At 38.5% G+C, this 12,517-nt stretch overlaps 1 protein-coding gene across 3 annotated transcripts in view; it reads right to left on the minus strand.

Annotated features, from left to right (window-relative positions):
- Positions 1–11,930, minus strand: part of LOC103721242 (putative cyclic nucleotide-gated ion channel 5) — a 41,616-nt gene extending 29,686 nt beyond the window's left edge. The window contains exons 1-4 of one of the 3 annotated variants that reach the window (XM_089925300.1): positions 11,557–11,930; positions 11,314–11,360; positions 7,298–7,418; positions 6,976–7,169 (exon numbers count right to left, since the gene is read on the minus strand). In XM_089925300.1, coding sequence (XP_089781426.1) covers positions 6,976–7,037 — 62 coding nt within the window. In that variant the 5' untranslated portion in view covers positions 7,038–7,169; positions 7,298–7,418; positions 11,314–11,360; positions 11,557–11,930. Of the gene's footprint in view, positions 1–6,975; positions 7,170–7,297; positions 9,168–11,313; positions 11,361–11,556 lie in introns of those variants that run through there. The other 2 variants (XM_088704169.2, XM_089925301.1) reach the window with 2 other exon arrangements.
- Positions 11,931–12,517: the final 587 nt, after the last annotated feature.

Genomic DNA, 12,517 nt, shown 5'->3' on the forward strand with positions numbered 1-12,517 from the left:
AGGAGCTAAGGCTAGAGCTGGAGCAAGAACTTGATAAGCGAGAATTGCCTCCACAACTGGCTAATTTCGTAGCCAGCGAGGCTAGAGTTGATGCAAGGCAATAGGTAGAGAGCAATATTCCATGCATCCTTTCAGTAGATCAACCACAGCCACGGGATAATCACGTGACTCCTTGTCCGAGACATCCTCTTAGAGATATAACTGAGAGATGCTTAAACGATGCCACTACGCTACCCGGTCGATTCAGTCAGGAAGGCGACTTAAATAGTCAAAACATAGCCAGACAGAGAGGGGACGAAGGTTAAGTAAGCAACAAGTGACATGAAGGGTAAGTAGGCAGCGAGTAGCACGAAGGATAAGGAGGCAGCTACTCAGCAACTAATAATAAAAACAAAAGATATCTGCAGCCCTAAGGAGAGTGTGGAGGAGGAGCCAGTTTACTCAGATTTAGAAACCAGGAGCAGCAGTTCTGGTGGTCATGAATTTGTTGGCCAGAAAAGAAATAGAGGACATGAGACCATCATTTATGAGATACAACCATAGGATGGTCTTCGATTCACCAATGAGTCCCACTTTATGCATGTTACACAATATAGAAACTACGGTGCATAATCTGGTGGAGCCCGTGAGGATACGATTGCATATAGAAAATGGGCTCCTCGAGGTCATTCAAAAGGACACGATGCAACTGCAGATGACCTTGCACATGGAGTATAATCTATAGGCGTATCAGATTGCGAGACGTATACTGAATTCTATTACCTGTAACTACAGGCAGCCTATAACCCATTCGGATACGAATATGGATATGGTGCATCTGAGACATCTTTCGGTGACTACTATCCTACGCATCCCGGAGTATCTTACGGGTCGGATTTTGCTGTCGGCTGATCTCGACAGGCCCCTTCACAGTCATTTTATCAGCCAGTTTATCAATCAGAGGATACCTTTTAGAGCTAGAGCTTCAGCAAGAGATACAAGAGTGCGTATAACTCATAGCGTGTTTCTTATAAGATGAACATACAAGAATGCAATGCCACTTGGTTAAACGGGTGGGCTGATGTGCCTCCTAATTATGCTAATGATCTAGATATCTACAAAAGGCATCGCCTCTCGACGAAATTTTAGATATCAGTATATATGTTGTACTTTAAATATATATAATCGATTGTATTATTTTATATTTTTTACCTCACTACTTGATTTGAGGATTTTCATGTTGCTTCTTGTAGCATGCAATATCTTATTAATCATTTTATATTTTGTATCATTTTAAAACAACAAGATGCATCATTTAGGTTAAACCGAGATCACAGAAATATCAAAAAATATCAAAAAAATATAAAATTAGACTTAAAATTATTGAAAAAGTTGAAAAAGATTGATTACCAATTAATTGATCTTAAAAAATTCAAAAAAAAATGGGCAAGCCGGTATGGGTCCTAGTACCAGTTTGGCGGACCTTACATGAAGCATTCTTTGCATATACTTAATAAACACAGATGTATAGAAAGATGACTACAATCAGTCCATGACAATTTATGAATGTTACTAGGGCAAGAATATTGCTACTTAGTGCACCTATATATGGTTCCTTGCAATTGATCGACCCATTCATTCGTAGACCCCATTGCAATTTTTGGAAAACAAATAACCATGTATGGGTCTCTTGAAGGGTTTGAAGTTGCTTAGGCATACGCAATTTGCCACAAAATATTATATTGCGTCATGATAAGATCAAAACTCCTAATTGACATGAAAGTCTGAATAAAGAAAAATAACTATTTAGCATGGAAGTTTTCCAGAAGAGAAGGCAAGAAAATGGAATACCAAAACTTATACATTTTATACAGCAATGTAATGAAGTAGCATTATAATCCCCCTGTGCAAGCAAGGTCCAAAAATAGATGGAGTACACAAAATGTAGGGATGGGAGTGAACAAGTCCTAGAGCCCAACAAGCTCAAACTGCTATAAAACTAGGCTAAAACTAGGGTGGCGGTCCATGGGTTGGGACTAATATGGAAAATAGAACACATAAAACATGCGATCAATTATTGAATCAAAGGATTGCTAGAGTATTATGGTAATTATGCATTATAAATACATACGTACACATACAAATAGACTTGCACATGCACAACACACACACACATGTACATGGCACATATATGTATACATGTAGATATATATGTATGTATCTATACATGTGATGTACATAAAATGTATTCTCATTGTTACGTCTCGGTGGAAATAAAGTTGTCATTTTTATAAAAAATGGAAGTAACCCAATGTGCATAAATTATAAACAAAGGAGCAATAAATCATTTTATTTTGTTACTAACAAAATAATCCAAGCTTGGACCTTGGCAGAGTGTAGGCTTGGTTGGTGAGGCCCAAAGTTTGCTGTACCAGTCGACACTATATCATACTAGTACCAAACCGCACTATACTGGACCGACACTCGGTACGCCGAGCTATACTGGAACAAGCTGCATACCGACACTATAATAAGATGGTACCAATATGGGTTCGGTATCGAGATGGTGAACCTTAGTGATGCCTATTATTGGCTTGGGGCAAGTCTAGACCCATGATTCATAGACAGACAGTCAAGCCCAAGCTAACCATGACATCATATAAATTCAACCTGCAATTCTAAGGGGCTCTCTAGAGTCTTATAAGTGGTGTCACATGCAACTTAAGTTTTAGGTGCAAGCCAGCCCACTTATTAGAATGCCTGCAACTAAAATTACACAATAAGTTGTTGTTACGCTGCAACTCAAGGCTATCTTGTGGTAGGTTGACTCACAGTGAGCACAAGACGAGTTGCAACCGCTCGAGTAGATATCTTAATTGAAAAAAAGCATTTTCTCTCTTCCATTTCTCCTCCACCGCCTTTGCCACGCCCTCCATCTCTACACCACCATGTGTTGCCTCTAGCCCCCTGCCATATCCCTCTCCTTCATCTTCTCCACGCTCCTCAAGGCCTGCACCACTGCCCACTCCCTCCCCATGAGTGCCTAGGTCCAAACCTAAGCCCTCACGACCGAGGGCTTCAATACCAACTTTTATGTCCAAGACACCCTTATCTCCATGTATGTTGACTACTCCGAATTGGTATCCGCTCACAAAGTGTTCGACAAAATGTCTATCAAAGACGCCCACAAGAAACAAGCTTCTTTATAAGTCAAATACAATAACTTAAGTTGCAATGCGACTAATGATGCAATGCAACTTCAACAACAAGGCTCCAAACAACCCCTAAAGGTAGAATAAGTTAAAGAAAGTTTCTTAAAACATGGCAACAGAAGTAGATGAGTGCACATGGGATGCTTAAGAATGATGAATGTTAAATAACAACGTAGCTCAAAAGAAATGTCAAAGTAAGGCAGCCTTGGATCCCTAGAACAAAGATAGGCTTAGAAGAAAGCATAGGAGTATCTAGAAAAAAAAAAAGAAAATGAAAAAATAGAAAGCTTTGAGAGAACAAAGAAGTTGAAACTGACAGACTAGAAGGTTCGACTAGATACAAGTAAAAATTATTCCAAGTAAATATGAAAGTAGAAAGGAATTTCGTTTCTTTAAAAAAGTGATCTTAGAGCTGGAAAGATGTTTGCAAAAAGAAATCAACAATAGTAACCCCAATGTTCCCCCTTCCTAGTGTTCCCTAAAATAACAAACACAATAATCTAAAGGTAAAACCAAGGTCCGCCGTACCGATACCGGGCAGCGTGCCGGTGGCGTCCCGGACCGGTACGAAACTGGTCCCGTACCGGTCCGTACCGGTTCCGTACCGGTGGCGAACCGGTCCGTACCGGTCCGAACCGGTGGCGTATCGGTCCGAACCAGTCCTGTACCGGTTCCGTACCGATCCTTCAACAATAAATTACCGGTACCGGATTTCACGCTGATCCGGTACCGGTCCCAGGCCGGACCGGTACGTACCGGCCCGTACCGGCCCGTACGGACCGGTACGGCAGACCATGGGTAAAACACTATGTATTAACTTGGAGAAAACAAGATAACTAAACTAAATCACACAACAAAAGAAGGAGAAAGTGTAATCCATCAAAAGGATAGTCTAAACAATAAAAAAGAAAGGAAGCATAACTAATCCTTTTTTTAAAAAAAAGGTGAATAACTTTAAGCTCAAGCCAAGTATTGAATTACTATATTCCAAAAAGGGCCATGATATTTCAGGACTGTTGCCCAAGATGACAACCCAAGAGGGGGGGTGAATTGGGTTCTCTAAATTTTATAACCTCAAATTAATTTCTAAATAAATATGTAGTTTGGCCTATGTGAAAAATATAAGTGCAGTGGAAGCAAGAGTAGTTAAGCTCTAGACAATTATAATTAAATCACTTTAAGAATTTAAGCTAGAGCAACTACACAATATAATAAAAAAAAATAAAGCAAGAGGCACAAAGTAAATATAATGCAAACACAAGCACGTATAGTGGTTCGGTGCACTTCAAGGCACTTACGTCCACTACTTAAGCGTTCCCTTGAGAATGCACTAATCCCTCGAATTACAGTTAGATTGTTTTACCGGGCTCACAATCCAAAAATCGATATAGTTGGTTTTACGGGTTCACCAATAAAAACCTAACCGTTAGTTTTATGGGCTCACCAACAAACCTTACAAGAGGGATAAGTGAATCGAAGTATAAAGCTCCTTAATGAGCAAATAAGACAATATGTATTAAAGAAAAGAAAAGAGAAATGTTATTGCTTTGAAGGCGCTTTTCTTTTCTTCACTAAGATTGCTTCACTCCTTAATGAATTGGTTGAGCTCTTGAAGGTACTTGAATTCTGCTCAACAACCTTCTTTTGGATTTGAACTAAAGCAATCAATTAAACTCTCTTGATTATCTCTTTTTCTTAAATGCTTACTTAAATTCTCAAAAGGATGTTTTTCCTGATGAATAGTGGCTCTTAAATACTTCTCCAACCTCCAAAAGTTAGTTCCTAGCCGTTGGATTGAGAAACTAGCCGTTTATAGCCGTTGGAGCCTTAAAAAGTACATCTGCAGAACTAGCCGTTATGCTGTCAATCGAGCTCGGATCAACTCGGATTTTGTTGGAGTCAGCTCGAGCTACAGTGGAGTTGGCTCTGACAAGGAATTCCAAAGAACATATTTCTGTTGAAACTGGTTGGGGTCGACTCAAGCTTGATGGAGTCGGCTCTGACAGTTGAAACTGGTTGGGGTCGACTCGAGCTATAGTGCCAATTTCTCTGAGGTCGACCTAAAGCCTGTGCCAAGCATGCCAAATTGTGCCAAATGTGCCAGAATCGGCTCCAAACTTCATGGGGTCGACTCTAGGCCTGTGCCAAGTGTGCCAAGGTGTGCCAAATGTATTAGAGTCGGCTTCAAACTTTCTAGGGTCGACTCTAGGGCTGTGCCAAGTGTGCCAAGGTGTGCCAAATATATCAAAGTCGGCTCCAAACTTTCTGGGGTCGACTCTAGCCCTGATTTTCTGCATCTTAAGGTTAGATTTGCACATAAAATCAATAAAAGACATTGCAAGCAATTTAGGATGCTTGGCACATAAAAGTTTCTATCTCTTTAACTATGGAAAAGACAGAATTGCCTTTTAAGGAAAACTTGACTCTTAACTTTGTCAAACTGAAAATTTAGATTTTCCATCAAGTTCTTCCAATGAATTTGTCTTTAGATGAGTTCTTAAGTGTTGTTTCAATCGAATATGTAAGGCGTATCAAGAATGTATCGTTACTTTCTTCCTTAAGTATTTAGATATTAGATCAATTGAGTTGATGCTATTAGTACAATCATATGACCTCAATGGCTTTGTAAACATCAAAATCATACTGGGGTCAACAAGGACAGTGGCAAAACTTTGCAAATTTATGTGAAGGTTTGACTCATGACTAAGGATGCCTATGAGAACATGGTATCAGGTACATCTAATCTAAGGTTCATCAAGGACAAAGTCCATGTCAAACAAGTGTACCATGAATCAAATGAGGACACTTTGAAGTAGTGTAAATTATAACAAACTAGAACTATAGAAGACCACCCAAGAAGAAGAAGAAACATTATTAAACGAAGAAAAATACTTTGTTTTATTAGACGATAAAAAGTAAAGTGCATGTTACCTGCTTACAACCCATTTGACAAGAAAGAGATGCATTGTCCACGTTGACCAAAAAGACCAAATGGAATGGTCCAATTTTAAAAGCCTGATGTGTCAAGAAGATAATACAACAAATCCAAAAAATAAATAGATAAAAAAAATAAGATGAAGAAGGTCAATCAAGGAACGAGAAATGAATATTCTCTATATCACACATCCTCCAGCATCTATACATTGTCCCAATCATCATCTTGAGCAAGGATTCCTTGCAGAATATATGGATAGAAAGAAATGAAAAATGTTTTAGTAACAGGAAACAGAGTGTCCACATCCGATGGTGAGGACTGGTAATGCACAAGAAATTTGTGTTACTGATTTACCGTAACTATCTGAATCCATCACAATTACTCTAGAAGGTATAATCTTTGATATTATGTAATTTGTACAGCAAGTGTAGCAATGTGTGGAGAATGAAATGAATCCATTATGAGGAGCAAAAAAGATAAGTAATAAAATCACAATAGTGCATAGTCACACTGATATAAAATACATATCCATCATCTGATATATGTAGATTAATGATATGATAACATGCAAGTCTGAATGCCGACCATTTTAATTGCAAACAATAGAATGAAGTATTTCTGCTACATCATAAAGCAACATTTGATGGAAAAGAAACTACCAGCACAAGAAAGAGTAACATAGACTACTAATAAAAAGAAAAAGAATCTAAACTATTCATACGTTCAACAAAGGCCTCTTGCACATGATATAAGCAACGGATAGAAATAATTGCAATATAATCGTTGTATACAGTAGTGGGAGTGTGTGACAAATAAGTGACAAAGTGTTTAGCCAGTGAATAACCACACCTTACAAATTTCTCTCTCTGGCCATCCATAAATTGAGATTTGTAACCAGCACAATCAAACATCTTTTATGACCTATGCATCACAAAGACAGAAAACTGCAAATAACCATGTTGCGCCCATTAATAAGAGATTTTGATACACAGATCGAGCTATGTCAGAGCAGAGACGCATCCAATATCCTCTATGCAAGGCTCCTGCACAGCAAAGAAATAAGAAGTTTCAACCAAATCAAGGCATCTCTAACAAAAAAATAACTGATAATCTTAAGAACATGTCAATCTTGTCTTCACATTTCAATATACAGCCTCACTTACAGTGTTACCTCTATGCATGGATGGAATAAGGTAGAAGCCACTTTCTTGATATGCAGCAGGAGGAATTGTGCACCATCACCTGACTTAAAGCTTGTGCAGAACTTGAGAGACTGGATTCACCGATCGAACCTGAATTTTGTCAGAAAAAACAAAAGGATCTTGAATGACCACAGCACATGTAACCTTGGAATCAGACCAACTGCTGAAACTTATAATTACACAGAACAGACCACCATTAGGGTGAGATGGTCATGATGAGAAATGTAAATCTTTGATGGTAAAACATCTGTTCAAAAAATGAACTCTCGTGATGCCAAAATACTCCCGATAAAGTGAAAACCTTCGACTCTAACATCAGGCCAATTTCCTGCAGTTCAATCTAGCAGTTATCCTAATGCAAGCATGCGCATGGAAGAAATCAGAAAGTGATGTGTCAATTGTGACAAGAGCAAGGAGTTAAGACCTGGTACTAGTAACCATCCCTGTTTGGTCCTGGCCAGTATGGTACCAGGATGCTCCTATCCCAACAATCAAGATGGGATGCTGTCCCAATATGGTACCAGGACACATCCAGATCCCATTTTTTAATTTTTTTGGTTTCTTTAAGTTTTATTATTTAATATTTGTTGGCTTTGATGATTTTAAGATCCTTTTAGCTTCTTAAATAGGCTTTTGAGTCTCTTAAATAGGTACTCCTCCAAGATCCCTTCTTGTTTACTCCTAAGTGAACAAATTTCATGCCAAACAAAAAAAAATAGCATGATTTCCCTCCTTTCTCTCTTCTCCCTCTTCTTCCTCTCCTTCCTCTCTTCTCTCCCTTCCTCTCCTCTCTCTTTTCCTCTCTCTTGTGCCTGCTAACCCTATTTCCATCAGGATTCTCTCTTTCCATGAGTGGGACCCCATTGTCCCTATTGGTACTGGGTGATCTGGCTAGCCAACCAGTCTGCCTCAACCAGTACGAACTGGACAGCTAAGATGTCCCAGATCTTGAGAGAACCAGTGTCCTGGGTTCATTCTAGATCCCATTCTCTCACTGAAACATATGGCACTGGTAAGATGCATAGGGATGCACCAAACTGGGATCCCTGGACAAGAGAAATGCGACATGAGTAACTGCAAATATTTCATAGCAGTGATCATAACAAGAAAATTAAGAACTGTACTTTTGATAGAATATTACTATAGTATGCTCATTAGCACAGGGAAGTCTTTAAAAGAAGATGAAACAAGAGCAGACAAAAACTCAACGGATTATGCTCATTGGCACTGCAGAGTCATAAAAGAAGGCAACAAGAGCAAGCAAGAACTCAAGGGCTGCAATGGATCACTTAAGAAACTTATCAAAACCAATGGATGCGTGAGGATGCTTGGTCATAAGAGCAAATGTTAGGTCCAAATAAAGAAACAAGTAGCACAAGGTAAAGAGAGGAAAGGGAGAATGCTTTGAGAGAAAATTAGATGCCAAAACTCAAGGACAAGACATCTTAAGCATTATATGCATATGGTCTTTTCTTCTTAGGTGCTCATTTTGTCTGGCTTTCAATTTAATATATCTAATGAAGGGACATGGTTCATTGGCTAGAATTCATTAAGTTTATTCGGGTTCATAACAAATTAAAAGCTGTGCCTTCTACTCAGCCTAAAAGGCCTAAAATGTCTTCAAAATCACACAAGGAAATGATGTATGAGTAACCCATGAGCATCTGCAAGGAATTACTAGGAGAAGGGCAGGCGTTCTTCTTAGCAGAATTATTGCGACAAGATAGTATATCTTGATACATGAAAGAACAATCCTAAGCAGAGGCAAAAGCAGTTAAGCCCTTGATTGAAGATTGTGATATACTTAGAGAAACAAAGTGGGCACAAAGTACATATATGCATGCATACATACATACAGAGTGCAGGCATGCACAGGATGTATATGTCCATGTATGTATACACGTATAGTTCATTCCTTTCTCTAGAAAGGAAAGGAATTAAACATGTCTAAAACGTGTGGCACTGCTCATGAAAGAAAGTGGCGAGTAAGTTAGCTCAACAGAATGAAGAAGAAAATGTAATTGATCAAAGAGACAATATGAAAATGGCTTCAACCCCAAACTGCCTAGGTACGTATGTCGAGTTAAAAATTGAAACTAATAGTATCAACAGTGGCGCAAGCTTCTTGCCACTTGTCAGTATAAGGGGTTTCTAGGACACAATAAATGAGGATAGGTGTCATGAGAGAGAATGTTCTGAAGCTAAATACACCATAAACATGATCTAATCTTAAGATCTAGATGAATTCTTTAATAGTAAAAATCAGACAGAGCCCACTATCAGATTGGTGTCACATCAAATGGACTCATATAAACAGAAATAGTTTTCATCTATGCACACGGCACATAAAAAAGCCAACTTTAGAAGGGAAAGAAGAAAAGACCTGAATGAAAAAGAAAGATCCAGTGCTTTGCTGTGAGGTTGCCTACGGATAAAAAATAGCATGAAATCAAGGGAGAATCATTAGCAAGCATGATGATATTAAGAGCAAGAAAAAGAAATATTTGTGGCTGAAAGGAAAAGTGTTCTTAGTATTCCACCCTGCCAACACTGATTACAATCCCAGTACCTTGCCTTATACATAGGCACTGCTTAAAATATGAAGTGGATGGACAGAAGAGAATAGGAAACCACTACATGAAAGATGAAAGTGTGTCAACATCCAGTCGTGAGTCTTGTCATTGGATGAGCACAGCTCATTACGTTTAGCTTGAAGATTTGGCATGTGTTCTTACAAAACAAAACTACATAGGAACATATTTATCATCCATTTTAGCAAAAATGACAGTAATATCTGGCTTTGGCCCATATCTGATCAACGTCAAGCTATAATACTTGATGTACAAGCAAAGACAAATGCAGTTATACAAACTGTGAACTCATGAAACAAAATAAAGGCATGATTTTAAAGAATATACAGTCTTAAGTACATAGACATCCAAAAATGGTCTCAGCCTCTCAGGTCTCATCCACATAACGCAAGCAAGACATATGAGCAGCCACATATACAGTCAAGGCAGAGAATTGTTTAAAGATCTACAAGTTAAAACCTTTCCTTTCTATCTATCCATAGATGTTGCCTGGAACCACAATCAAACATCTTGAACCAAATCGGCATCAATGAAACAGAAACTGGAAATTACCAAAGTGCAGCCATTCATGATCAATCATATATGCAATGAGAGCCCAAGTCAGCTATAATATCCTTCAGGCAAGGATCCTGCATGGCAAAGAAAACTGGGGGAAAGAAAAAAGAACACAAAGCAAGGCATACATATGATGTTCTAGAAGGATGCATATCTCTGCAGCCCATAGCTTCGGTTGACTGCATGAATGTAATCAAAAAATTGGGATAGGCCAAGGCACTTTCTTGAAAGGCAAAGGTAGGAACCGTGCATGATCACATGGCCTATAGATCATAAGGAACCTGAGTGAACTATTGTATCTGAAATTCTGAATTCCCAAAAACTCTATCAGCACCAAAACCATAATGTGCAAAAGGTAAATTAATGCCTAGTATGATCAGACAGTCATAAAGCCAAAAGTGAGACTAAAATGGGAAACACAGTGACAAGAGACCAGCATGAGAGAATGAACACTAGCTAAATGCACCCAATCCCACATGAACTCTTCAATGGAAGAAGTGATCATTTTCCTAAAGTGAATTTCCTGCAGTAATTGTACCAGATAAAAACCAGAGGGCGATGTTGCACTTGTTGTTATTGGAAATAGAATGCGGATAAATGGAGTATCATTTTGACAAAGCTTGCATCAGTATGTTTGTCAGCAAATAAACCATACAGGTTTTATTTGCGGAAATTCGGTCTCACTGAGAGATATAAATAACTCATCCTCACGCATTCATTAAATGCCGCGACCACATAATTAAAAATCACATTAATACTTTACATATGCACTTCAAACTATATTCGAAGAAAACAAGAGAATTGAGCAGAAACATAGGGATCAAAAAGACTGCAATTACCTTCCCAATCCTCAATCACTTTCCTTTTCTCCCAAATCTTTGAATGCCTTGAATTAAAATATAAAAACAAAAAAGGAAAGGGTAATCAAGGCATCATAATTGAAATTTTTTTGGGAGTGACATGCTTTCTTGATTGAGAAATCAAAACCAATCGAAACACGAAATCAGAAGAAATAATCATGAACATGAAATAGAAGGCAGAAATAAAAGGAAAATAAAGGAAAAAATGATATTAATCCCTACCAAGCTATTCGGAAGAGATATTGGAAACAAATCTCCTCCTTTCTTATTGATTCCTCTCGGATTCTCGATGAGACAAGATTGAATCGAGATTTAGGGGGAGGGAGGGAATGCAACGTCCACCGCGCGTTCACGGCCACCTGAAGGAAACCCCCGAGAACCGAGAGGTCATTCAACTTCTCTCTCTCTAACAACCGCAGGAAGCGGGAAAAGTAAATCCGCTGGAGACACGTCGTCGATGAAAAAAAGGGAAATGCCGATAATAAAAAACAATGAATGCTAAAATTAATAACAAAAACGTTAATGGTTTCCATTACTATTATTATTAATATTATTATTGTTATTGTTATTATTTATGCGTGTTGTTATAATATAAAAGCAGTGGGTAGGACGTTACCAATAATAATGCGAACCGTATCATGGGGCGGTTATCGACTGTACAAAAACCGACGTGTCATGCGACAAATTGGCACCGGACACCAACATGGCACCGATTATGGCACAAATTGTCTGATGCCGCCAAATGAAGTTTCGTTTTTTTGGTTACCGTTGCTGGGCCCCAACCGCAACGGATCACAGCCTAGCCTCAATTCCACTCTTTTTTTTTATGGGCTTCGAGCGGGGCCTATTTAAAATCTAATCTTATTTATGCCCAAATCCGGCTCATGATTAGCTCAAGTGACGCCTACATCGGAAAAGCAAATCCATTCGATGGGGACGAATCGGTGGGTTACGAGCATGAGCCATCTTGGGTCTGCCTTGGCCCTCTATTTGGTACGGGATGGACAAAGAAGAAAAGATGAACGAGAAAAAGGATGAATGAATTTTTCATATGCGTTTAGTGGGATGGATAAGAATAATTTTCTCTTCTATTTGATATAGGAAGAATAAAGGAAAGGATGTATAATATTTGTATGATATTTTTAATAAAATATTTTTTAATAAAAAAGAGCGAAGATGTGTT

This window comes from Phoenix dactylifera, chromosome 9, assembly GCF_051530095.1.
Source record: "Phoenix dactylifera cultivar Ajwa chromosome 9, Ajwa_hap1_PhDact_Kaust_v1.1, whole genome shotgun sequence".
Classification (NCBI taxonomy): Eukaryota; Viridiplantae; Streptophyta; class Magnoliopsida; order Arecales; family Arecaceae; genus Phoenix; species Phoenix dactylifera.